We start from the raw sequence: 25,660 nt of genomic DNA on the forward strand, positions 1-25,660 counted from the left end.
ATGTATTGATCATAAGTGATTGTATGTAGTTGTTTTCTTCCGTTGCTTAAGCTTGTTCAACACCTCATTCCCTGATCAATAATGTTTTCATGAAGCTGGCTCTCAACAAAGAATTCGACGCCTAGATTATGGATACGTCTTGATTTGATTCTTTTGAGGTTGTGTTGGTTCTATAGCTAGGGCGTGGGGCGCCCTAGAGCGTTAAAGACGTCTTGACTATGTTTCTTAAGTCTGTCCCTTTGTCTGCACAACAAGAATGTACGGAAAATTGTCATCTTACGTTATAAATATGTATATATATATTGCAATCAAAATATGGCACGATCAAATGTCGGCAGTCTTTCTGACACAGCTTGCTTGAAAATGAAAACGTGAAAAGAAATCAAAATTCTACAACGACCACCCAGGAATGTGACCGTCCCTTAACTGTGCGTTATTGATTATCGGTGATTACAGTTGATTGTTCGCTTCCGTTGCCAGTTTAACACGTCAGCTAGGATCGATATCTCCATGGTAACGGCGGCTTGAACCGGGGGAGGTGAAACTGGGGTGGGTTAATGGAATTATGTGACTTGCATACAGGATTTTATACAGCCAATCTGAACAGCAATGTCCCAGAACATATTTACGCGTATACACAGGAGCTCTGGACCAGGAACTTGCATTACTGTTGAATCTTTTTTTTTTTCTTCTTCTAATTTATGAATATAACCGCAATTGTTTTCGTCAACTCACACTTCAACGAGGTATTGGAAAAAAAGTCATCGAGGCCTTCTCAGAAGAATGAGTTGATATGTAACGTTCTTCACCTAAATGATACTTGGCCGTTGGCGCATACTGGACTGGGCGCCTAAAAACGGGACAAATTAGAAAGACCAACAAATACATCTAAAAAGAACATGTTTAAACCACCAGAGACCGAACTGTAACCGTGGGGTCCAGTCAACTCAGTAAACTGGCCCGGACCCTTTGGGCCCCTTTAAAATTCTAATCCGACCGTATGACATACTGTATGGGTCTTTTTGGAGCCTTTCTAGGCGTACATTCATATCTGCCATATCAACATTTTTCATCGGAGATGTCTTACAACATAACAATTTTTCACCGAGTTTTGTCCATCTTTGCACATTGACGACGTTCTTCTTTTCCCTACACATACAAACTGAGATTGGCGTTTTTACAAAGGGATCAACCCACACTGGTAACGAGTTTATTTTACAGTGAGCGATCTGGGTACGAGATCAGAGTGACCTTTGACCTCAGCTCGCAAGACTCGGAAAGATCCACAGAGAAAACCGCAGTCGTGTTCCGGCGCTTTTCGTGAGCTGCAGGTACGGTATCTTCACCAGTGTACACAAAATGTAATCAAGGATATCTCTGGTACCACGTAGCATTTGGGGGATACCCTGGAATTTGTTTGAGGGAAGAATTTCCATGTTTGTTGTATATCGTCATATGGGGGAGGGGGGCGCGTCTAGCTGATATCTTGGTGTGCAACGATAACACGGGTCCCTCCCCTCTTGTCGACGCCCTGTGTATGTGAACCACATATCAATCAAATTTGTGATGATTGTGGGACTCTCTAACTTCCATTATGTCACTATTTATTTAGTATAGCTGTTAACGAGGATGAAACCGTGTGTGGCCGCGTGGCGCAATCGTCAGCACGTTTGACTCAGGTCCAGAAGGTCCTGAGTTCAAACCCCGACGTGTCACCGGTCTTGTGCCCTTGGGAAAGGCACTTTACACGACTTTCCTATATAGGCTACAAAAATCTTCAGCAAATTGAAGTTGGTAGCCTTAAAAACGGAAGAAAAAAAAAAAAAAAAGAAACTAAAGGAAGCAATAACGTTACAAGAAGGTTCAGAAAATTGTATTTTTGACGGAGAAAAACAACCACAACAAGTGACTGAGAAAGGCTATGTAGACATTCTCTGACAGAGCCGACAATGTAGACACGATTGCCTTAATGCTTGTAAACAATATCTATCTACTGGCTATTCAACGACTTGCAAGATCTTAAGTGTTCACAATTTTTCAAAACAAAAGTTCTAAAGTTCTATCTCTACCATTTCTTTGATATCACACATTGCCAATTAGGTCATTTTGACATCAACATATTTCAGTCTTAACTCATAAGTCATATAATTAAGGTTAGGATGAGTCATTGGGAAAAGAGTTATCCAAGGGACCGCAAAAAATTTGTCAAAATGATTAGGTGGTCCTTAGGCTTAGGTATGTGGTGTAGGTGACCCTACATGTAATAAGCACATTCATGGTTCCAAGCAAGCATGTGCAGCGACAGGACTTTTGGGTACTATGTCAAAGGTGAGGGCCCCTGACTTGTAAACAACACTCCTCTTGGCAGTCGGAATAAGGTATCGATTTGCACACAAAAATGTCCAGACGTCCTTTGTTTCTGTCTCAGGGGCCTTCCTCCTTTGACATATTACCCATAATTCCAGTTGCTGCACATGCATGCTCAAAACCGACCCACTCTACCTAACTAAGGACCATCTGGTCATTGTGACAACTTTTGGTGGTCCCTTGGATAAATTTTCCCACCTAAACACATCCTCACCTAGATTAAGACTGAAATATATTGATGTCAAAAGGATCTGATTGAAATGTGATTATTTACTGTTTTTCCATAATTGTTTTTCCAGGGTGTCCAAGATGGCGGACAGTGAGATGAAGCCCCTACAGGACCAAGTTGGTACTGTGAATCAACAGTCGCTCGAGTCTCACAATCCACCGCTTCCAGCCGTAGCTGTTGACAAACCGTTCATGTGCGGAATATGTGGGTACAGCACTGATGTCGTCGACAGCTTGGTCAAACATGTGAACACTCATCGCACTGTTGCAAACAGTGGCCCAAGTCAGAACAAGATGGCAACCAACAGTGGGGCCAACAAAGACAACATGTTCACCAACAGTGAGCCCAGGCAGGACAAGATGGCCACCAACAGTGAGCCCAGTCAGAACAAGATGGCCACTAACAGTGAGCCCAGTCAGGACAAGATGGCTGCAAACAGTGAACCCAGTCAGAACAAGATGGCCACCAACAGTGATTCCAGTCAGGACAAGATGGCCACCAACAGTGGGCGCAGTCAGAACAAGATTACCCCTGTCAGTGAGCCCAGTCAGAACAAGATGACCACCAACAGTGAGCGCAATCAGAACAAGATGTCTGCCTGCAGTTGGCCCAGTCAGGACAAGATGGCCACGAACAGTGAGCCCAGTCAGGACAAGATGGCCACCAACAGTGATTCCAGTCAGGACAAGATGGCCACCAACAGTGATTCCAGTCAGGACAAGATGGCCACCAACAGTGAGCCCAGTCAGGACAAGATGGCCACCAACAGTGATTCCAGTCAGGACAAGATGGCCACCAACAGTGAGCCCAGTCAGGACAAGATGGCCACCAACAGTGAGCCCAGTCAGGACAAGATGGCCACCAACAGTGAGCCCAGTCAGGACAAGATGGCCACCAACAGTGATTCCAGTCAGGACAAGATGGCCACCAACAGTGATTCCAGTCAGGACAAGATGGCCACCAACAGTGATTCCAGTCAGGACAAGATGGCTGCAAACAGTGAACCCAGTCAGGACAAGATGGCTGCAAACAGTGAACCCAGTCAGGACAAGATGGCTGCAAACAGTGAACCCAGTCAGGACAAGATGGCCACCAACAGTGGGCCCAGTCAGGACAAGATGGCCACCAACAGTGATTCCAGTCAGGACAAGATGGCCACCAACAGTGATTCCAGTCAGGACAAGATGGCCACCAACAGTGATTCCAGTCAGGACAAGATGGCCACCAACAGTGAGCCCAGTCAGAACAAGATGGCCACCAACAGTGAGTCCAGTCAGGACAAGATGGCCGCTAACAGTGGGCCCAGTCAGGACATGATGGCCACCAACAGTCAGCCAAGTCAGGACAAGATGGGCGCAGACAGTGTGCCCAGTCAGGACAAGATGGCCACAAACAGTGAACCTAGACAATACAAGATGTCCGCAAACAGTGATTCCAGTCAGCACAAGATGGCCACCAACAGTGAGCCCAGTCAGAACAAAATGGCCACCAACAGTGAGCCCAGTCAGGACAAGATGGCCACCAACAGTGAGCCCAGTCAGGACAAGATGGCCACCAACAGTGAGCCCAGTCAGAACAAAATGGCCACCAACAGTGAGCCCAGTCAGGACAAGATGGCCGCAAACAGTGAGCCCAGTCAAGACAACATGGCCACCAACAGTGAGCGCAGTCAAGACAAAATGGCCACCAACAGTGGGCCCAGTCAGGACAAGATGGCCACAAACAGTGAACCTAGACAATACAAGATGTCCGCAAACAGTGATTCCAGTCAGCACAAGATGGCCACCAACAGTGAGCCCAGTCAGAACAAAATGGCCACCAACAGTGAGCCAAGTCAGGACAAGATGGCCGCAAACAGTGAGCCAAGTCAGGACAACATGGCCGCAAACAGTGAGCCCAGTCTGGACAAGATGGCCACCAAAAGTGAGCCCAGTACCAACAACATGGCCACTAACAGTGAGCCCAGTCAGGACAAGATGGCTGTCAACAGCTGCCCAAGTCAGAACATGATTGCGATCAACAATGACCACATGTACGCTCAGGCAGCCAACTCTGTAACCAACCAGAATAAGATAGGTGTTGCGTGTGTGTGGAGCGAAAGCGAGGTAAGACGCACCGTAGGTAGATACAAGTTGTCGTCGGACCAACCTGCAAAGACTTTTACAGCCGAGAAGCCGCACATATGCGGGGTATGTGGGTACAGGACGCAACAGAAGAACACAATGGCCATGCACATGAAGACTCACACTGGACAGAAACGGTTTGCCAGTGGAGGTTGCGATTTAAGGACAGCTCAGAAGAGTAAGTTAAAGCAGCAAATAGGTCAGAAACCGTCCATGGGCAGTACCGGTGAAGACAAGACAACGGAGAATAGGACTAATCGTACAAGGGTTCAAACAGAAGGTACCGATGCAGAACGTGAAATCGCAGCAGCCACAAGTGGTGACTGGGACCGATGCATGATAACAGTTTACCCAGCTGCGAAGAATGCCTTTCACTGCAACAAGTGTGATTTCAAGACGTCTTCCTACGGTTTACTGAGAAGCCACATGAAAATTCACACAACTGCTTTTCATTGCAACAAGTGTGACTTCCAGACGTCTTCCGACGGTTTACTGAGAAGCCACATGAAAATTCATACAATCACATTCAAATGTGAGAAATGTCAGTACGAGACAGTCCATTTGGGACACTTCACCAAACACATGAAAAAGCACTCGCGGAACGCCACACCATTGAAATGTGGGCAATGTGCCTATCAGACACACAAAAGAGGGCACATGAACAGACACATGAAAATTCACAGCGAGGAATCCTTAAAGTGCAGAGAATGTGGCCATAAGGCAGCAAGTAAGTTTGACTTGCAACAGCACATGAGAACCCATGCAGCAGAAGAGAGTCCCTACGAGTGCTGTGAACAATGTGGCTACAGATGTAAGCCTGGCACACGTACCCTGTCCCACAATGGCCCGTTCTTGTGTGCGGAGTGTGGGTACGGGACGTCATGCAAGTTTGCTTTCGACACGCACATGGAAACCCACACCATCTGCAAAGACTGCGGATACAAGGCAACCGACAAGGCTGACATGCTCGCACACAAGAAGACAAACTGTGTTACGCTACATCCATGTTCCGAGTGCGACTACAGGGCACCTACAAAGTTTGACTTGGACCGACACGTGAAAACTCACGCCAAGAGATCTTTCATGTGTGAGAAGTGTGGCTATATGACGCGGTACAAGTGTGCGCTGGTCAGCCACATGGCAACTCACATGCAGGACAAACCATTCAAATGTGGGAAATGTGACTACAAGACAGCGTGGAAAAGTAACTTGAGAGGGCATATGGAAACTCACACTGGTCGGAAAAGATTCTGTTGTGAAAAGTGTGACTTCAAGGCGTCTTGGAAAAGTAACTTAAGAGCTCATATGAAAACTCACACGGGTCAGAAGACATTCTGTTGTGAAGAGTGTGACTTTAGAACGGCTTGGAAAAGTAGCTTTAAGAAACATGTGGAAAGCCATTGGCACACATTCACCTGACAAGGCATTTAACCTTCAGGGTAATAAGTCAGCTATCTGGAACCAAATTTGTAATGGTTATGGGGTTTAGCAACAGGGAAGTTAGATGTGAGGGAATGAGAATACAATGTATAGGAGCACTATGAAGAATTTTGATCTTCAATTAGGCCATGGCATGTTGATTTGAGTCGATGTCATCCATATAAATTATAATCAAGGATATAATCAAACAAACATGGCCTTAGTTGAAAGCTCACAGAGGTGAAAAAAAAAAAGTATTATTGTGGGACATCTGACTACAGGGCAGAGTAACAGGCACTTTAAAGAAAGGCTAGAAACTCGTACAAGTTCAAGACGTGGTCCAAAGTTTTGATGGACCATGGCTTGTCAAATTGTGCAAAATGTGATCCACACAAGGTTTCCTGTTAGTAGTGGTTATCAGAAAATTGTTGGTTTGTGTAGTAAATGAATGTATTGTACATTTATCAAAATTGGAAGTTTTACCAATTTGCCACATAAGATTGAAAGAAGTGAACGTGTGCTGAACTAAATGACATACCTCACTATTGTTCAAAGTTGTAATTTTTCTCTATTGCTAACTCTTATGTACTCCTGTATTGATGATGTATTGCCTGATTGACTTCTCCTTAATAAACCTAAGGTTGCCATGCAGCTAACTGGTCGTGTGTTTTTGAACAAAAAAAGCTAGCAGGAAATAATCTCCAACCAGATCCACGGTGCGTAATGTATAGTATCAAACTTCCCGTAGGTGCCCGTTTGACTCCCTTAGCCGGCTACACTCCTTGGCCAGCTTTGATACTATCTTATGGCACCGTAGGATCTGCTTGGAGATTAAGCAGGAAAGGCTGATAAAGAGAAATACATTTGCGCAAGCCTCTGCACCTCTTCCACGAGGCTGATTTGAATGCTGTAAAAATAGCACAGATTGATGACTTTGGGAAGAGAATTTGTAAGAGGACTTCAATGGCTTGAAAGTTCAGAAGAGCATTGTGGCGTCGTGTGTGGCGTTGCTGGTGTCGAGTGTCGGGCACGGAACCTAGGGGTCCCGAATTGTACTACTCATCGTGCCACCGACGTTGTGCCCTCTGGAATGGCACTTCCTCACTCCGCCTATGTCTTAAAATGAGTACCTCGCTTCGGTTGGGGAGGTCAAACACTACCTTTTATCTGTACCTTGTATGTGGCCATGGCACTGTAAAACAAGTTGAGTACAGAGATGAGAACACCATCGGCACTGCGACTGGTTGCTAATAAAGAAGAACACGACAAGTTAGTTTAGAGTATGTATATGGTCAGCCACAGGACCTGTATGTTTTGATCGGCTAATTGTTACTTTTCTGGCACACTACTCTCCCCGTTTCAATTATTACTTTTTCAGTTAACAAATTGATGGTGGAGACGACCCCGTTCCTTCCTTATAAAGCTCATTCTGGATGAAAAGACGCCTGTCCCTTTCTTTTATTTATGTATTTCCCAGAAAGTAAAGATATGAAAAAAGTGATCTAGTAGCTAGTAGCTGTGTTTTTCAAATATCCCCTGGCCCCTGGAGGGAAACGTGTGCACACTTCGGTGATTGCAGTTGCTGCGTTAGTGCGTCTCTTTAAGTTGTCCCTTGTGTTTAAGTGGCGGACTTTTGAGTATTCGGTGGACAACATGATGATGATGATGATCTTCATTTGCATGTTCCTGCCCATTCGGGCTAAATGCAGTAATTCCATAGTCTTACATGTACTATTACATGTAGTGTTACAAGTGGGATAACCATGACATCTGGAGCTGTGCTATCATATATCTATTGTTTACGTACATGCCTCCTCTTAAAACCAGAGGGTTTTTCAATTATTTTCAAAGACGCATGTTTTCAGATCAACGCAGTTTGGTCCTTTCAAAATCACTTCAATTACATACGATGATCGAATGCAAATTGAAACTTCATGTCAATAGAGATGCGAGTTATCATTCATATAGTATTAATAACCATCATTACTTTTAGACTATTACCCACAGAGGATTATTGGACCTTCATGTCAATAGGGATGTAAGCTATCATTCATATACTCATCTTCATCATTCTATTCAAAACAGTGGATCATTGAACCTTTATGCCAATAGGGATGCGAGCTATCATTCATACATTCATCACCAATGCATTGCTCTTTTCGCCATAGAGGATCATCGAAACTTCATGTCAATAGAGACGCGAGCTATCATTCATATATTCATCACCAATGCATTGCTCTGTTCGATATAGAGGATCATCGACCCTTCATGTCAATATGGATGCAAGTTATCATTCATATAATCATCTTCATCATTACTCTATTCGAAACAGAGGATCGTTCAAACTTCATGTCAATAGGGATGCGAGTTTTTATTCATATATTCAGCATTATCATACATGTATTCGTTACAGATTATCATTGAACCTTCATGTCAATAGACATGTGAGTTGTCATTCATACATGTCATTCATATATTCATCATCATCATTACTCTGTTCGCTACAGATTATCATTGAACCTTCATGTCAATAGACATGTGAGCTATTATTCATCTTCATCATTACTCTGTTACAGATGATGACCCGGAGCAGGTGGCTGAGAAGAGTCCGATGATTAAAGATCTGCGTTTGATCAACTCGTCATCATTAGAGCACATCTAACCTGGATCACTACAAAGCGGCCACATCAAAGCGGTTTTCTAGACTGTCTATTTATGGATGACGTGGCGCTGACGTAATCAACTGGAAAATAAGAGTCCGCTTTTGAGTCTCTGACCGACACGAGGTCGTGTGTCTTTAGGCGGTGCCGTTTACGCGTGGTTGTTCACCAGTGCGGGTAGCCACCAGAGATAACGCCCACTGATCGTTAAAAAAACAACTTCTTGATCGTTTCAATCGTCATCAAGAGACATTCAAGTGGCACAGGGACGTTCAGTGTTTTACGCCGACGAGACAACTAGAAGAGTCCACTTTTACACGGAGGTTGTCTCCATACAAGACCGTTCCCGTGTGGTTGATCACCAGTGCGAGTAACTACAAGAGATACGATGATCGAATGCAGATAAATGTCGCACAGACATCATTCCAATCTCTATCCAGTGGCAAAGGAACGTTGAGTGTTTCAAGCCGACGAAACAAGAAGAAGAAAACCGTTTTCTATTTATTACCTGTTATTGTGAGTTACTACCAGATATAACACGCACTAATTGGCACCACGAGACTATTCTACAACAGTAGACGCGGTGCATCACGCCGACGGAACAAAAAGAAGACTTTCCGAAGGGTTACCCACCATTGTGAGTAACAACCTTTATCGGCCCCACGGGACCTTTCTACGGCAAAGGACGTCACGTACTAGTATAGGTGAAATTGACGTCAAGTACTTCACGCCGAATGAAACAAAAAGGAAAGCGTCGATTCTGAATGGTTACCCACCATTGTGAGTTACTACCAGCGATATATCCATCCGATAATCGGCACCACGGGACCGTTCTGCGGCAAAAGACGTCAGGTGCAAGGTGAAAGTGACGTCAGGTGCTTAACGCCGACGAAAGTAAAACAATAGCGCCGTTTCTGAAAGGTTCCACACCAGGGTGAGTTACTACCATAGATAACCTTTATCGGCCAAACGGGACCTTTCTACTGCAAAGAACGTCACGTACAAGGTGAACGTGACGCCAGGTGCATCACGCCGACGAAACAAAAAGAGGAGCGCCAATTCTGACCGATTACTCCCCACAGCGACTAACTACTGGGATCACACCCACCAGCAAGTACGACGGAACCGTCGGAGAGGACTCCGTGTGCAAACTACAAAAGTTTTATTTTACGTCGACGAAACAAAATACAAGGACGGCGTTTCCGACTGGTTCCCACCAGGGTGAGTAAATACCAGGGGTTTACGCCTACGTATTGGTGTCAACGGACCGTTCTGCGACAGACGACGACGTCAGGTGACAGCGACGTCAGGTGTTTCACGCCGACGCTCCGTTATAAAAAGAAACAGCGCCTACGCAAGCCGTAGGAGGTCAATCGGTGACGTCACACGCGGCGCTTTCAGTCGAAAAAAAATTATAAAGACGTCTCCAGATCGCGGTTTGTGTTGAAGTCCTGACGGGGGAACCTCAAGGGGATTGCCAACGTCTTCAAGGAAGGATTTCGCCTCCTTGTTAACCCGCCTGAAGGACCCTTCGCCAACCGCTGCTTGAAGTAACAAGTCGACCACCGACAAGGTCCCATTTTAAGTACCAAATCTATTCCCCCCTCGGCTCGTTTGGAGAAACCGCGGCTGTCAGTCACTGCTGAAGCTTAGAGGAAAGGCTTTCCCCCCACATAAAGGTCGACTTATTTTGACGGTAGACGTTGCCTGGAGACCGTTAGCTGGGGATTGATGCGGAGAGAAAAGGCGAGTAACAAGCTGACAGCCGCCGCGGCAGTCCTCAAGTGTTGACTTAGCGCATCAGCTGCTCCTACGGCAAACACTGCTGCCTTACCGCGCCCGTGCGCAGGCCGACTAACATAAGAGCGTGCAAGGTGAACCTCGCGCTACCACGACCATACAGAAACACAGCAACGGGAGAGAGGAGAGACCTAGCTTGGTAATCATACCATCGGCCGCTCAGCTATCTCTACGGTGCTGTGAGCGTAGTCAACCCGCCCAGTTCGTTCGCACACGCCGAGGAATTTTGTACCGGATTACCTTAATTGGGCTGGGCAATTAGATTTCTACCGCGTGAAACTACCACCGGGCGAGAGAGATTACTCCGGCGGCAGGGAGGTTCATCTGTCCCGAACAGAGTCTGTCCAAGCCACGATAGATAGCTAGTTAGGACATAAGAACACAAGATGAGCCAGTTTAAGTACGACAGAGAGGACATCAGGGAAGCGGCGCTGAAGAGGCAGCAGAAGCGGCTGGGACACCATGGCCACGCGGGGTTCGTGCACAGGGACTCCTCCGACCTGCTCCCCATCGACGATCTCAAGAAAATGGGAACGGTCTCCAAGGAGACGGTAAGTGCTTTTTCATTGTGCAAAGGTGGGTTCACATGTGCATATATTGAAGTCCATGTGAGATCCGTATGGAAGTCATAGCCTCTACCAGGCTCCACAGGTCGCTGAAAAAAATAGTAGAAATTGGACAAATACAGGCCGATAACATGTCAAGCCAAACGACTTAGCGTGGTCAAAAATCATACACTCATTGGTCAGGTAGAGTTCATAACTTCCATACAGACCTCAAGACGTTGACTTGAATATATACGCACGCGTCAACCTACCCGGTTCCACTAAACGGCGATCTCATTGAGCTCTCACTATGACCTAAATTACATTAAATGTTGTGTAAACATTGCTTTCATAATTTGAATACGATGCAAAACGTAAAAGTATGATAGAAAAGACAACAAAGCACACGAAGTTGGATTTGATTTGTATATACGGAATTCGTTGAGCGCTCTGTCCAATTACTATAAATTTTCCAGCAGCCTGTGGAGCCTGTTAGAGTCCAAGAACTCCTCTGATTGTCTTTGATACGTAATCTCCAAGCAGATCCTACGGTAGCATAACATAGTATCAAAAGCTGCCAGAGGAGTGAAGTCGGCTTAGGAGTGTGTTTGGCTACATGGCAAATGGACACCTCTTGGCTGACTACACTCCTTGGCCAGTTTGGTATCATCTTATGCCATCGTAGGATCTGCTTGGAGATTATTTGTTACGGTGAAAGTGGATCAGGAAAGGTAATTTCTTGTAGGGCTTATACAAACAAACGTATGGTCCGTTCCGCCGTTCCGGTACTTAATCTGAACCAAAGCTTTAAGATAGATGTAGGTCAAGGATATGCCCTGAGCACTGTGGACCTCCTGCAAAAACGTACGGCCATGGTAACGTCTCGACTTGCCGCATGATTTGAGTTACCTTCGCAAAGAAGGGGTATGTTTTCGGTACCGTTTGTGTGTGTGTATGTGTGTGTGTGTGTGTGTGTGTGTGTGTGTGTGTGTGTGTGTGTGTGTGTGTGTGTGTGTGCGTGTGTGCGTGTGTGTGTATGTGTGTGTGTGTGTGTGTGTGTGTGTGTGTGTGTATGTGCGTGCGTGTGTGTGTTGGTGTGTGTGTGTGTGTGTGTAGATGTTTTGATATCTCGAGTTTTAGACATGCTACGGTCGTGATTTCGGAGTTGTAGATTAAGCTCTTGGAGTAGAAAATTAGTGACGTAGGATTGGGCCCCATAGCCATTTTCATGCAGAAGCCGTTTTAGTTTCAGACTTTGGAAGAGAATAACTCAAGAAAAGGTTGACGGATCGTGTTGATCTTTATAAAGCTCTATAGCAAGAAGGTTCCGATGCATCTGAGAACTTGCAACTGAAGCTTGGCAGCTTCCAACATTTGTTAGTAGAATGTGAGACGCCATCGTACAAAAAATCTTGGTCAAGACCACACTCCGAGCACTGCGCCCCCGTACTCAGAAGTCCCTACCACGGTAAAGTTTTGACTTGACTGTTTACGTATCAAACTAAGTCTTAAAAGGAGACAGTTGACATCATCGCTTTAAGCATTCATCTGATGAAAACATCGCAGATTCGACATTTATATGTAACGCCGAAACGGCCATCTCATCTGAAAGTTGATTTCGAGGGTGCTTCAGAAAGTAATGCCATTTCAATCTCAGGAGAATGTATGCCTTTATCTTTGCACAAAATTTGAAGTCGTTCGATGAAAAATTATAAAACCAATTGCATTACTTTCTGAAGCATCCCCGTATTTGAGGGGCGCCCTGACCAAATAGTTTACGGCCAAATCGTCGTCTAATAACGTTTTCATGCATATGACCTTCACGGAAATACCAGGTTCGCACAAGGCTTCCCTGTAAGCGTAGTGGAATTCTGGGAGAAATAATAAAATATCATTTTTGCGGATGTGATCATGATGATACATTCATTTGCAGATTCTTCCTCGAGAGCTAATTGCTTGAACAATACCAAACAAAAGTATACAGACGATGCAAAATGTCCGTTCTAGTTTCATTGTTTCTATGTTTATAATCAAGTCTTACATTATGTTCATCTTACGGCTTGCTTTAATCATATTGTAACAAATCGTTACGAGTTATTCCTATAAGTTTCTCCGGTTTCGTCCTAATTCATTCTCCTACGCAGAGACATCCAACGGCGCCAGCAAACCGCCTCTTGTCTATACTCTATCTGAACCGTCACCATCAGTGAGACTTGTGTACTGCTACGGACTACAATCTAAGCTTTCGGGGTTTAACTTTTTTTCTTCATAATTTCCTTTGATCCACACCACACCATGATCAAGCATTCTACCAGCATACCCTTTCCTGGAAAAGAGGAGTCAGGCCTTGACGTAAACATGACCTTCACATAAAGGTAATTTTCTCCCGAGGCTCAGCTGGGAGCGCGCAGGGATTCTGGGAATGAGGCACAAAAATAACATTTATGACGTGAACATGCCTTATGCAAAGAAAGGTCTGAACCCTCTTTAAAATTTACTGCGCGATCAATTCGGCGCATGCGCAGGTCGTCCTAAGATTTTGTTATACCCGGGTCCATTTGGCGAAAATCGATCGGACGACGATTCTGCGGCAATCGCCCGAGCCTCGCTTATGATAATAACTTTATTGCACAACAATTGTACAAGGTACAAAGTATGGCTTATATGTGACAGGGGCGGTTTTGAAGTGAAAATTACGCACAACCCTCTGTTGATCTTAAATATGGCCAATCTTCCATCGATACGCCCGAAGATTGTGGATAATGTGAAGCAGTCGGTGGGCCTTTACCTTTGACGTCGCGTATGCTCATTTAAAACGGTGAATTGACAATGATAGCTTTTGTATGTCAACATTGCAGCCTTACATGGCTTAATTAGGATATGAAACATAAAGATTTGTTACAATTGAAACATAAACATAAACATTTGTTAAAATTCATTAGAATTCATTCAACAACGCTACACTAAAAGGTAAGGTACTATTTTTGAATCTGCTTGACGTTCTACGTCTGAACTGCGCATGTGTTCCTCCCCGCAGCAACCCAAAGCTATGTGCGTCTGCAATATTGATGTATGGATAAAACGAAAGTTCTGAGTTAGATTTTTTTTGGGGAATTTCAAACACCCCCAACCCCTTTCCCCTACAGCAACCCAAAGCGATCGTGCAGCAGAAGGCGCTGAAGGAGACGTTCCGGCGGTCCGACAGCAAAGAGCAGCCCGGCCAGAGGAACAGGTCCATGTCACAGGTAAAACGCGATTTCTTTGTTTCGCAAAATCGGTATACCGAATTGAGGTGTAGCACACCAGTTTCAATCAAAGTGAGTTTAAGCACATGTACAAGTTGTGTTAAGACAACACTGTAGGTTCCCCGCCTACATCTACTTACAGCCGTTGTACATAGGTGGCGCTACAGCAGCGAGAATGCCATCCCAAATGTGAATCAGTTTGTATCCCCCCTCACTGAGCCACGTTTGGGACGGCATTCTCGCTGCTGCAGCGCCACCTACATCGATCGGATCCAGTCATTTTATCCCCTGACTGGATCCAGTCATGTTATCCGGTGACAGACAGTCGAAACGTTGGATGTGAGTACTATCCTCTGCATGTGTTTAAAAGAACTGACAACCTGATGAAGTTAATTGCGGCTGATGAAATGATTTTTGTCCCATATTGTTCTAAGGATGCTACGGGTACAGAGGCCTTGATCGTTCCCTCCCCCCGGCCCCGGACGGGCCGCAGACATCACTCCTGTAGCGAGTACGACAACAGTGACAGTCCGTCCAGACTAGGCGGCGACAACACGCTACTCTTCATCAAGTGCAAGGTGGGGGAAATAAGCATAGAAAGTTTGCTTTATTATCAGGAAAAAAATACTGAAACCCACGATTGTTGTTTTATTTGTTTGCTCAAATCGGCCTGCAGGCCTCTTTTCATTGAGGTTAATGAGTGAAGAGGTAAGGGTTGACGGCGATTCCCCATGTTATGCCCATTCATGAGCCAAATTGTGACATTTCTGTCTAAAACGATACATTTTTACGCCCGATGTCGTCCTTTTCGCAGTGCAATGACCACGAAGTAAAGGCAGTGGTGGACACCGGCAACATCTTCTCCGTCATGTCCGAAGAGACGGCGACAACTTGCGGGTGAGTTTCCCGTTAGGGTTGTGACTATCAGTAATCTTCTTGGATTTGAGCTAGCAATGTTGTTAAATAAATGTACATCAACGGCATGGAAAATGTTGAAAATGTAAACAAGATAACAAATGATTACAAAGTTAACGATTCCAGGTCGAATTATTATTACATTGTAGCAATATGCCATCGTCCTTGCCACCATTCACAAGACGGAAGGTTATATCGCTTTTAGATTATTATTAAGCGTTCTGCTAAACATGAGAGCCATTTAATAGTTCTTGCCCAATTTATTTCAAGCGTTATTTTTTTCTTGATGTTCATATTTGTCACTGCTATCTATATTCAAGATTTCACGTCAGTAGTATATCATCAAATTGCCTTTTCTATAAAATCAATGACGTTTATGGCAGTTCATTTTCGACAAATATGGCCGCAATCTATATATTACCTTTACCTCAGGCTAAAAAGACTTATAGACACAGAAACAAACGGCACCGTGTCAGTTCCGGACCGGGCCAAGAAACAGTGGACGGTCATAGGCCGCCTGGGCAGGGTCCCCCTAGCGGTGGGAAGCAGACATGCAGAGGCCAATTTTATAGTTACTGGTAAGTCTTTACGTGCAACCTGTTTTACGCCGGGTTCAATCACTTCAATGAGTTGGTTTACTTTTCATTGCTGGCTACATCACATTTTCATCAACGCATCAGAGAAAACAACTAGGGAATAAGATATGTGTAACAATGTATTAAACAGAACGTCCCAAGGTGCCCATAAGAAAGAAATATCTCTTTGATGATCCTTCTTGATATGAAGAAATTTCTCAACACTTTATCTTTGAAAAATAATATGTCCCTGAAGCTAAAATGAGAACAAACATTCAATCATGACAACCTTTTAGTACCCTTTCATATACTGTCATATCTAAGTAATGCTAAGGTATACATACTACATCAATCGTCGTAAAAAGTCTTGAAAATTGAACTGACTTAAGATTGTTTTTCCTCAGAAGAAAGAGGCATTGACTTGACGTTTGGGCTGGACATCTTAAGAAAGCTGAAGGTATGTTTCTTACATCATGTCACTCAAGTTGCTCCGAGTGGTCCAAAACCTATAGTTCTATGGCCGCACCTGGGGCAATTAATATGATGCATTGAGGTCATCTGAGTTAGCAGCAAAGAGCAGCTACTTTTATATAGACCCTTGCATTTTAGCCCATCATGTTGTAAGCTCCTAACAAATTCAGGCCCTGGGTGCAAAGAGACTACATGTAGTAATGGCCCCCTTCCCATAGTTTTGTGATTATTATATGCCTCGGATTATAGCATCCTCCTTAACTTCCCGACCACTGACTTTTTGTAGTTAAAACCTTTCTTATTTCTCACCCTTCAGGCAACAGTCGACTTGGAACAGAACACTCTAGTCCTGGGGGGTGAGACTGTACCATTTCTACAGGGGAGGGAGATACCACTGAAGCATCGATGGGGGGCGTCTTCTCCCATAGGCCTGTAGACTGCACCCCCCTGAAGAAGTCATAATGGAACGACCCTTTACTTTATTTTTGTCTACGATTATCATAATTCAAGATAATCCCTTTTTATTTCAAACCGATTGCTTCAAACTCTACATGATTTCCAAGGAATGTAAACAGAAACTATTCCTTTTTTGTCCAATGTTTTGTAGGAAATAGCAAAGAGACAACTGATCGATTTGGACCAGATGTCTCTTTCACCTAATCTCCAAGCAGATCCAAGGTAGCATAAGATAGTATCAAAGGCTGGCAGAGGAGTGCAGCCGGCTTAGGAGTGTGTTTCACTACCGGGGTGTCTACATGGACTGTTTATGGACACCTCTTGGCTGACTACACTCCTTGGCTAGTTTGGTACTATCTTATGCCATTGTAGGATCTGCTTGGAAATTTTCTTTCACCAAGGAGGTTGCTTTCACAAATGATTCTACTGTTGGCTGTAGAGGTGACGATAATTTCTAGATTGTAGTTTGGCATAAATGGCACCATGTTTGAGTTTATGCTGCAAAGTCATGAAGTTTTATACCTTGTCTCTCTCTATGACTAGATAGTAAATAGTTTCAAGCAAAGTATATTTGCCACTGCTCTTGTTGCCAAAATGCCTTTCTTGTGTTGTGATTATGTTGTTGTTTGTGTTTATGTTGTTGTTTGTACAGGACTTCCAGATATCAATATGATGTTGCATGTAAGACTAAAATGCAGTCACCATAATTTGCTTTCGATGTGGAAATAGATAAGAGTGTTGTAAATAATGTATTTTAGGCAGTCCTTGCAGACTGGAGTTGTAGAATTACTTGTATGTACATGTATAGACTAGTAAGGAAATACTTAAGAGTATCTTTCGTCCTTCTTACCTTTTAGCATAGAATTTATATGATCCAGTAAATCTAAAAAAACAGGACTAAGAGGGTACCTTGTAAAAAAAAAGAAAACACATGTCACACTTCTATTTCCTGCTTGCCGAATACACAGTAACCTTATTAGGAGATAGTCTCCAAGCGAGACCCTACGGTGCCTAAAGATAGTATCAAAGCTGGCAAAGGAGTATAGCCTCCGGTGCCCGTTTGACTCCCTTTGGCCGGCTATACTCCTTGGCCAGCTTTGATGCTATCTTTAGGCACCGTAGGGTCTGCTTGGAGACTAAGTACGAGAAAGGTATTCACTTTCGCCTGGGTACCATCTGATTTCTACCAGCAACCTTGCACTCGATGCCCTAAAAAAAAATCAGGCCTAAACATTTCCAGACAATTTTTTAGTGCAGCGAGTGCAAAGAGCCCCGGTAGAAATAGGACGGTACCCAGGATGCAAAAATGTTTACCATCCATGGAAATGTTTCTATAGATCCTCTTCTGTGAAAGTTATCCCCAGTACTGTACAATACAGAGATACATGTACCATGGTAGTAATCTAGCAAATAGGGCGGCAAATAGTGCTACAAGTATTAGGATGTACAGAAACAAGTTATTTATACAGAATAATAACAGTTAATGTAACTGTTTTCCACAAAGTACTAGTAGTCCATCCCATTTTTAACAACCCTTGGATGTGTTGTGCCCCCTTCAGAAACTGTTTCCAACCAGTCCATGGTACACATGTAGTTTGGAGCAAACAATATGGTACTATCATGGACTCAACAAATCCTCAGTTGCTTAGTATATGTTTTTGTGCTGCAGAAAGTTCAATTGTATTTCATGATGTCATTTACTAACACAAATAATCAATTCAAAAGACAGTGTGGTACTATAAGGTTCATTACCAAGTAGTTTGTACAACTGTTTCTCATGAAGCTGCTGCACAACAGTACTAGACATACGACCATGTGTAGCTGTGGAAATAAAGACAAGGATGACAAAGGCTGTCTGCCATGATTGCACATTTACCCCTGATAATGGACCAACATACATGTAGAAACAAAATAAATGTATGTATGCATGTAGAAACAAAATAACACGGTAGGTATAAGCCAAGAATCATCACAAGTAAGTTAAACACAATTCTTGCACGAATTTTCTGCACCTTTTTGTTACAAAAGAACTAAATCAGCCATAAAGAAACGTATTTCAAGTTTGCCTTCTACAATTTTTTAATATCTGATTTCTATGTTTTTCTCTCTTACAATGTTGGTATGCATTAGAATTTCTCTAGCTTGTCATGCAGGAACTCGATATACTGCATCATTTTTTAACCTCCTTGGAATAACCGATTATCTGTCAAGTATCTGCATTCAAAATCATATCATCATCTTTTTTCACTTGACCACTTTTTCTTGAACATACTGCTAACAGTAAACCTACCACATACACAAGAACAGTCAAACAGTTGTAATTGTATCGGTAGTTTAAAATTATGTGCACTTTTTTTACACAGATCTTTTTCACGATGAGAGGTTCCATTTCTTCTAGCCGCCGCCGTTCCCCCCTCTGCCACCACCCCCCTGGCCACCACCTCCCTGACCACCCTCAGGCTGGCCTGGGCTCAGGATCAGGAATAAAACTATGGGGAGGATGTACATCCACTGGAACAGCAAGAGAATAAAACTTAGATCACCAATAGAGTTAATTCCAGTTGTGGTGGCCATGTTGGATTTCTGGGGTCATCCGGGGTCATGGCACCAGAACGAGACTGCAGGTGGTGCCAGCTGGGCATTCTCCTATATAGGCTGTATTGCAGACATAAGTATGCCATCTTCGGGAGTGCATTTCACCCCTCTAAGGTTAACAACTGCACAATATATGCCTGTTATCTATAGAAAATTTTGTTTGGGACATTTGAACTTGATTTTGGTGATATTTTTTATTAATTTTTCACATTTTTTTACGGGTGACCTGAGAACAACTAATGTCAGTGTTTATATCCTCCATGTGCGCTGTGTATCGGTAACTGTGATTAAACCCTACAAAAACATGGAAATATCGGACTGACAGACCTTTGGGTAGAAATTTAGAAGATATTTGGCTGTTATTCTAATGATTTCTCGATGCCAAGAACCGTTCTGCAAACTACACTCTATGGGAAAATCCTGCGGCACTCAATGGGGAAGGCGGTGTATGTACCCGGTGTGCTCCTTTACTTGTTTCTCAATTTATCTGACAGTGTTTTTATTGTTTCATTTTAGTTTAAACAACATACCCCGTAACAAAAATGTCCACATGTTGCATAACATTTGGGATAGAATGTAGCAGATTGTTTACTGTTGTTTTTGCAATTTTTCAATGCCAAGGTGGAAAAAACATTGATTATAAGTGCCAGCGGAGGAGGGATTGTAGCCTGAGTGTCATCCTAGGTAGCTTATTGGGGCTCCCATACTCACCCCTCACAAACCAGAGGGGTGAGTATGAGAGCATCGGTAACCAACTAGGATGACACTCAGGCTAGAGTCGGCCCTCACATTACTCTAAAAACCGGGCTTCATGCCAGTTTCAGATCAGTGTGGGTGGAAATGTGACAGAATTTTCACAGATGCTGCGAAGATCTGTTCATAAAACTACGTATTACTAAGTTCTATCACCAATTTACCCCTGTAGCTCTTCAAGTGGGATAAACCGCACAAATGTAAAATGTTACAAGGGACAAAGTGATATGCTATGTCTAGTCTACTATGTCTACACTCAGGCAACATTTCCTCTTCCACTGACGATAAAATTTACGTTTTTCTCCACGTTGGCATTGAAAAATCCCTAACAGAAAAAAATCTGCTACATTTCATCCCACAATTTTATGGACCCAACATGTGGACTTTGTTGTGTAGGGTTATGTTGTTTAAACTAGAATAAACAATGAAAACATGAATTGGGAAGATTTAGTAAAGGAGCACACCCGGCATGATATTCCCATAGAACGTAGTTTGCAGAACGGATCTTGGCATCAATAAATCATCAGAACAACTGCCAAATGTCTTCTAAATTTCTACCTGCAAAGATGTCATCCCCATATTTTATGTATTTGTAGGGTTTAATCCCAATAGTAAACCTACTATATCACAGTTACCAATACAAAGCACTCATGGATGATATAAACACTGACACTAATTGTTCTCGGGTCACCCATTAAAAAATGTTAAAAATTGATAAAAAAATATCACCAAAATCAAATTCAAATGTCCCAAACAATATTTTCTATAGATGACAGGCATATATTGTGCAGTTGTTAACCTTAGAGGGGTGAAATGCACTCCCGAAGATGGCATACTTATGTCTGCAATACAGCCTATATAGGAGAATGCCCAGCTGCCACCACCTGCAGTCTCGTTCTGGTGCCATGACCCCGGATGACCCCAAAAATCCAACATGGCCGCCACAACTGGAATTAACTCTATTACAAAAGCAAAAGTTACAGATCTAGAATCAGCAAAAATTGGGAAAAATCAGTCATCTTTAAAATGAAGTTGATAAGATAATAGTATCAAATTATAGTGACTTTAACTGACTTAACACAATGTTTCATGCAGCACTCTGACAAAAAGGGCATGAAGTTAGCACAAAACATTTGAAAATTTGATTTTGATTGATCAAATATCTATAAATACTATAACATACATTGTATTATATAAAAAAAAAATTGACCAAGAGAAGATAGAAAGAGCCAAAGATCATTTAAAAGCTTAATATGCATTCATTTAAAATGACATCTCATATGGTAGCATTGTAAAGGGTAATGAAAAAGCTCTCCAATATATAATAGATAATATAATAACAATTACTAAGGTAATAACATGTAGAGATATGGTTGATCAAGTTAAAATTAAAAAATTTTTGTGCTGAGTGTTTCTTAAAGACTCACATATTTTGCGAAGAACGACCTCTGCTCCGGAGGTTGACCTTTCTCCTTCTCAGCCCGCTCCTGCTCGATCTTTTGAATGTAGGCCTGCGTCTCCGGGCTGCCATGGCAACACAAACAAACACATCAATATCATAAACAAACACAATTGTCAACAATATGTAAAAGGGAAATTATCAACAAGTGTAATTATTCATGATTCATATATGTTGTAGGTTATAGGGTTCTTGTACTATCTATCTATAAGAGAGGTACCAAGTGGTGAAATGTACCAAGAAAGGACTAGACATCAAGAGATGGTGGATGGAGGAAGACTATAATTGATGGAAGAAGAGATCGATAGACAATCATAGATGCAAAACTTCAAGACCATGGGCTGAAGCAACCTGGAGGTCCTGTGCTGGAGGAGAGCCACACCTCAAGTAGTTAAAGAATCCATTGCACTCATAAAAAAGAGTAGGGGTCCTTTCCAGTGTGTCCTGATATGCAGCTTGTACTCTTCAGTACAAACCTAGTGTGTTACACCAAGAGGCACTTTACCAGTTATGCAACACAAACAAGCAAACAAACAAATAAACAACTCACACAGGCCCCGTTACGGGCTGCGCGATCTCCACCGTCGTGTTGAAGAGGCTCAGGTCAAAGGTCTCGACCTCGTCACCCTCACAGCCCTCAGGCACAGTTGCCATGGCAACACCGATGATGTGTCCGAGCATGTCGATGTTCAGGGTGATGATGTCAGACAAACAGGAGTTGTACAGAAGGTCCTGTAGGGTGGAAACAAAAACAATACATATTATCATGACCACAAAGCAATCCTGATAGTTATTCCACCTGCAGGTATGTTGTATATTTTGTTGGCCTGGGTACCATCCTAATTCCTTTTCTACTGCTTCCATTCTTCAACTAGTATGAGTGTGGATAGCCTTGTATCCAAACTTATGATTATAGCTATCATATGTATCTTAGGAGTCTTTTCCAGAGACACGGGTTTGGGCACCAGAAAGGACAAAAGATTGTCAGCTCTTTCCTCTTCACTCACTCACTTTCCTCTTCACCAGTTGGTACTGATTGAAGAAATCTAAAGAATTTGGCCCCTACAGCAATCAAAGTATGAATGAATTCTAATGATATGATATCAAAAGGGTAAAATAATCCATACTTATAACCTAAGGAACATAATTCAAAGTAGCCTCCATACTCACAGCTCGCACCAGTGTGGAGACATAGTCAGTGGTGCTGTCACCGATTAGTCCAAACTTGTTGGGGACTCGGATACGGTAAAACCCGCCTGCATCCGCTAAAACCTGTGGAGACAGGGAATCATGAGAAACAACAAAGTCAGCTCTCTTGTCACATAAAAAGACCAAGACTGAGGAACATTTAGTTAATAATATCGGGTGTATTTGCAGCCAGTAGGTACCCGAAGTATGAGTAATGAGGCTGTTTAACATGGAACACCCTTTTTACCTCCCTCCCAGAAGATGATATCGTGGAATTTGTTGTGAGTCTACAGTATCCGGTCGTCTCCCAGGTGGTCTCCGTAGCTGTAGACCAAAAAAATTTTTACGCCAACTAATAATCAAGAAGGTGGTCCCAACTTTAGTTTGTCTCTGTCTCGCTGCTCTGACAGTGGTACCCCCTGTACTTAGGTACTGCTGGTACTCGCCTTTAGTCTGTCCCTGTCTCGCTCTGACAGTGGTACCACCTGTACGTAGGTACCGCTGGTACTCACCTTTAGTCTGTCCCTATCTTGCTCTGACAGTGGTACCCCCTGTACATACAGTAGGTACCGCTGGTACTCACCTTTAGCCTGTCCCTGTCTCGCTCTGACAGTGGTACCCACTGTACGTAGGTATCACTGGTACTCGCCTTTAGTCTGTCCCTGTCTTGCTCTGACAGTGGTACCCACTGTACATTTTGTACATACAGTAGGTACCGCTGGTACTCACCTTTAGCCTGTCCCTGTCTTGCTCTGACAGTGGTACTCCCTGTACGTAGGTACCGCTGGTACTTCTCATGGTCTTCCAGGATATCGTACCACGGGCGGTGAACGTCTGGTCTCTTCCTGCAGTTTTCACAAGGCAGAATATCCATAGAAATTATCACTAAAACAAACACAGATTTATATGAGCTATACTGAATACATGACGTTGCAGTCCTTAGTTAGCAGGCCCCATTATGTTGTTCCCCAGGAAATGCACCTTAAACTTTTATCACTTGACTTAAATACCTGAAAACAAACTTTAGTTAGGGACGTCCTACACACACACACACACACACACACACACACACTATCCGGTTTAGCATCTGTTGTTCCCTACCATCATCAGATGGGATATGAAGCTGAAAGTCCCATGTTTGAGAAGCATGTTTCAGAACCCACCACAGTTATCAAAAAGACAAGTGGCCCTTCCCAGTGTGACGGAGGGCAGATGTCTCACTCACCTTGATCAAAGGAATGTTCCACTGTGACTGACAGGGTGGGGATATTGGGCTGAGGGGCGGCTCCAGCGGGCAGGTCCATGTCTGATAATACCTGGGGGGAGAAGGTTACCAACATGGAATGTTTGTGTGTTTATGCCATTATGGTGGGAAAAATTATGTCCCACAGCGGTCATTTTGGTAGTCTGTGTAACACAACTTCTGCTGTCTGGGGCTGTAACTGGCCCGGCGGGTGTTGGGCGGGCTGCTATATGCGAGATTTAATCTGGCTATCATTTTGGTACTATTTACCTCCCCTGAGTGAGATGCCCTCGAAGAGAGTTTTGCTCAGTATCAAATTGAGATTGAGATATTTGTCGAATTGCAGATTTGGAATGATTTAGCCCACCACTTTCAAAACAAGAAGACCTAAACAGCTTGTCTAAGATTCCACGGTATCACGAATCAAAGGACGTGACCAATTTTAGCCATTAGCTTCAATTATAACATTATTTGAATCCAACATGCTAAAATTATTCATGTTATATTGGGGGAGGGGGGCATCGTACATATGATATGTTCGTCATTATAACAAAACAGTTCCAATATGAGAGCTCAAATCATTATTCATTATTGGACCATGTGTGTTGAATATCAAAGGCAAAGGAAATTCGTACCTGGCAAAAGCAGATAACGGGCAAAAATACCAGAAACCAGAGGCAGAACCGGGAAAATGATTCCATGGTGGTCGCCATCTTGGGTAGCTGTATAGCGCCACCTACTGATTCCAAATTTTATTGCAGGCTTTAACCGCGCCCGGTCACCTGCATTGCCGGTATCATCCGCTATCACAGGCCGTGAGCGGTTTGTCAGTGGCGCTTCGCTACCATTAAGTTTCAGAAAGATATGTTCGTATTAAAAAGAAAAATGTCACGGATTGCACACTGGTCTGTTTATCTCTGAAAATTTGAATCCTTTGCCTTTGGACGTTACCTCTCGGAAAAGTGGATTCGTCTGCGCAATAATTTAGACATGCCTTTGGATATTTCTAAGAAAAAGTAGTTCGGCGGAAACTGACTTTAAAAAAATGATATATAATTTGTTTGTGAGTACAAAAAATGTTAGTAATAGAGAAAATGAGACTTTTTTATTTCCTTTTTCATATTTACGGATGGATATATTGTATGAGGGACTTAGGTGGTGAAAGGCGAATTCATACTTCCAGAGTTATGCGTACTCAGGCTACTTTCGCGCCAAATTTGCGGACGACGTGGAGAACTGCAGACGACACTTCTCAGTCTCTGTGAGAATTTCTGTTCGACTTTAGAAATATTTATAGCGCAATCTTCTGCCTCTAGTTACTTACAACTTTTTGTAAATACACAAGAAGGTTTGCTTCAGGTAAGGGAACAATTTTCTGTCAGTTTGTGTCTGAAAAATGAATTAAACTGTACGAAACTTTTCGTGTGCGTTTTTGCCGCCATGTTTGTTGACAGAAACTTTGTCCAAAAATTATTTGCTTCTTTGTCAATTTGCTTCTTTGTTCTTTTCTTTCTTGATTCGCAAGGTTTTGTAAAGGCATTGAACGTTATGTGACGTGATGTGATGGATGGACTATAGATTCTCAAGTAGTTTTAACTTTTTGAAGAAAGCCTGAAT

The 25,660-nt window shown here is 43.2% G+C and overlaps 4 protein-coding genes across 4 annotated transcripts; 3 read left to right on the forward strand and 1 right to left on the reverse strand.

The window, feature by feature from the left end:
* Positions 1-1,264: 1,264 nt before the first annotated feature.
* On the forward strand, positions 1,265-3,995 carry LOC118412887. Its single transcript, XM_035815943.1, has 3 exons — positions 1,265-1,331; positions 2,667-3,166; positions 3,931-3,995. Exons 2-3 carry the CDS (start codon positions 2,677-2,679, stop codon positions 3,993-3,995), a joined length of 555 nt encoding a protein of 184 aa, XP_035671836.1. The 5' UTR covers positions 1,265-1,331; positions 2,667-2,676.
* Positions 3,996-4,143: 148 nt separating this feature from the next.
* Positions 4,144-6,138, forward strand: LOC118412891 (oocyte zinc finger protein XlCOF6-like). The gene has a single exon (XM_035815950.1). It carries the CDS (start codon positions 4,144-4,146, stop codon positions 6,136-6,138), a length of 1,995 nt encoding a protein of 664 aa, XP_035671843.1.
* A 3,909-nt stretch (positions 6,139-10,047) lies between these two features.
* LOC118412892 (nuclear receptor-interacting protein 3-like) lies at positions 10,048-15,289 on the forward strand. The gene is made up of 4 exons (XM_035815951.1): positions 10,048-11,149; positions 14,290-14,388; positions 14,823-14,966; positions 15,203-15,289. Exons 1-4 carry the CDS (start codon positions 10,985-10,987, stop codon positions 15,287-15,289), a joined length of 495 nt encoding a protein of 164 aa, XP_035671844.1. The 5' UTR covers positions 10,048-10,984.
* A 3,375-nt stretch (positions 15,290-18,664) lies between these two features.
* Positions 18,665-24,831, reverse strand: LOC118414655 (ER membrane protein complex subunit 10-like). The gene is made up of 7 exons (XM_035818845.1): positions 24,679-24,831; positions 24,026-24,116; positions 23,530-23,645; positions 22,783-22,884; positions 22,163-22,344; positions 21,581-21,677; positions 18,665-19,316 (listed from the first exon to the last, which is right to left on the reverse strand). Exons 1-7 carry the CDS (start codon positions 24,754-24,756, stop codon positions 19,200-19,202), a joined length of 783 nt encoding a protein of 260 aa, XP_035674738.1. The 5' UTR covers positions 24,757-24,831; the 3' UTR covers positions 18,665-19,199.
* Between the last annotated feature and the right edge of the window lie 829 nt (positions 24,832-25,660).

The sequence above is a fragment of the Branchiostoma floridae genome, chromosome 4, assembly GCF_000003815.2.
Source record: "Branchiostoma floridae strain S238N-H82 chromosome 4, Bfl_VNyyK, whole genome shotgun sequence".
Taxonomy (NCBI): Eukaryota; Metazoa; Chordata; class Leptocardii; order Amphioxiformes; family Branchiostomatidae; genus Branchiostoma; species Branchiostoma floridae.

What these genes read in the sequence shown, in the direction of transcription:
- LOC118412887 (XM_035815943.1), top strand. Translation starts at nt 2,677, where the DNA reads ATGGCGGACAGTGAGATGAAGCCCCTACAGGACCAAGTTGGTACTGTG. An exon ending in GAACAAGATGACCACCAACA is followed by an intron (nt 3,167 to 3,930) that starts GTGAGCGCAATC and finishes ACCAACAGTCAG; the next exon opens with CCAAGTCAGGACAAGATGGG.
- LOC118412891 (XM_035815950.1), top strand. Translation starts at nt 4,144, where the DNA reads ATGGCCACCAACAGTGAGCCCAGTCAGAACAAAATGGCCACCAACAGT.
- LOC118412892 (XM_035815951.1), top strand. Translation starts at nt 10,985, where the DNA reads ATGAGCCAGTTTAAGTACGACAGAGAGGACATCAGGGAAGCGGCGCTG. An exon ending in GAACGGTCTCCAAGGAGACG is followed by an intron (nt 11,150 to 14,289) that starts GTAAGTGCTTTT and finishes TTTCCCCTACAG; the next exon opens with CAACCCAAAGCGATCGTGCA. An exon ending in GGAACAGGTCCATGTCACAG is followed by an intron (nt 14,389 to 14,822) that starts GTAAAACGCGAT and finishes TATTGTTCTAAG; the next exon opens with GATGCTACGGGTACAGAGGC.
- LOC118414655 (XM_035818845.1), bottom strand. Translation starts at nt 24,756, where the DNA reads ATGGCGACCACCATGGAATCATTTTCCCGGTTCTGCCTCTGGTTTCTG. An exon ending in AAGACAGGGACAGGCTAAAG is followed by an intron (nt 22,885 to 23,529) that starts GTGAGTACCAGC and finishes CTGTCTCCACAG; the next exon opens with GTTTTAGCGGATGCAGGCGG. An exon ending in TCTCCACACTGGTGCGAGCT is followed by an intron (nt 22,345 to 22,782) that starts GTGAGTATGGAG and finishes TCCACCCTACAG; the next exon opens with GACCTTCTGTACAACTCCTG.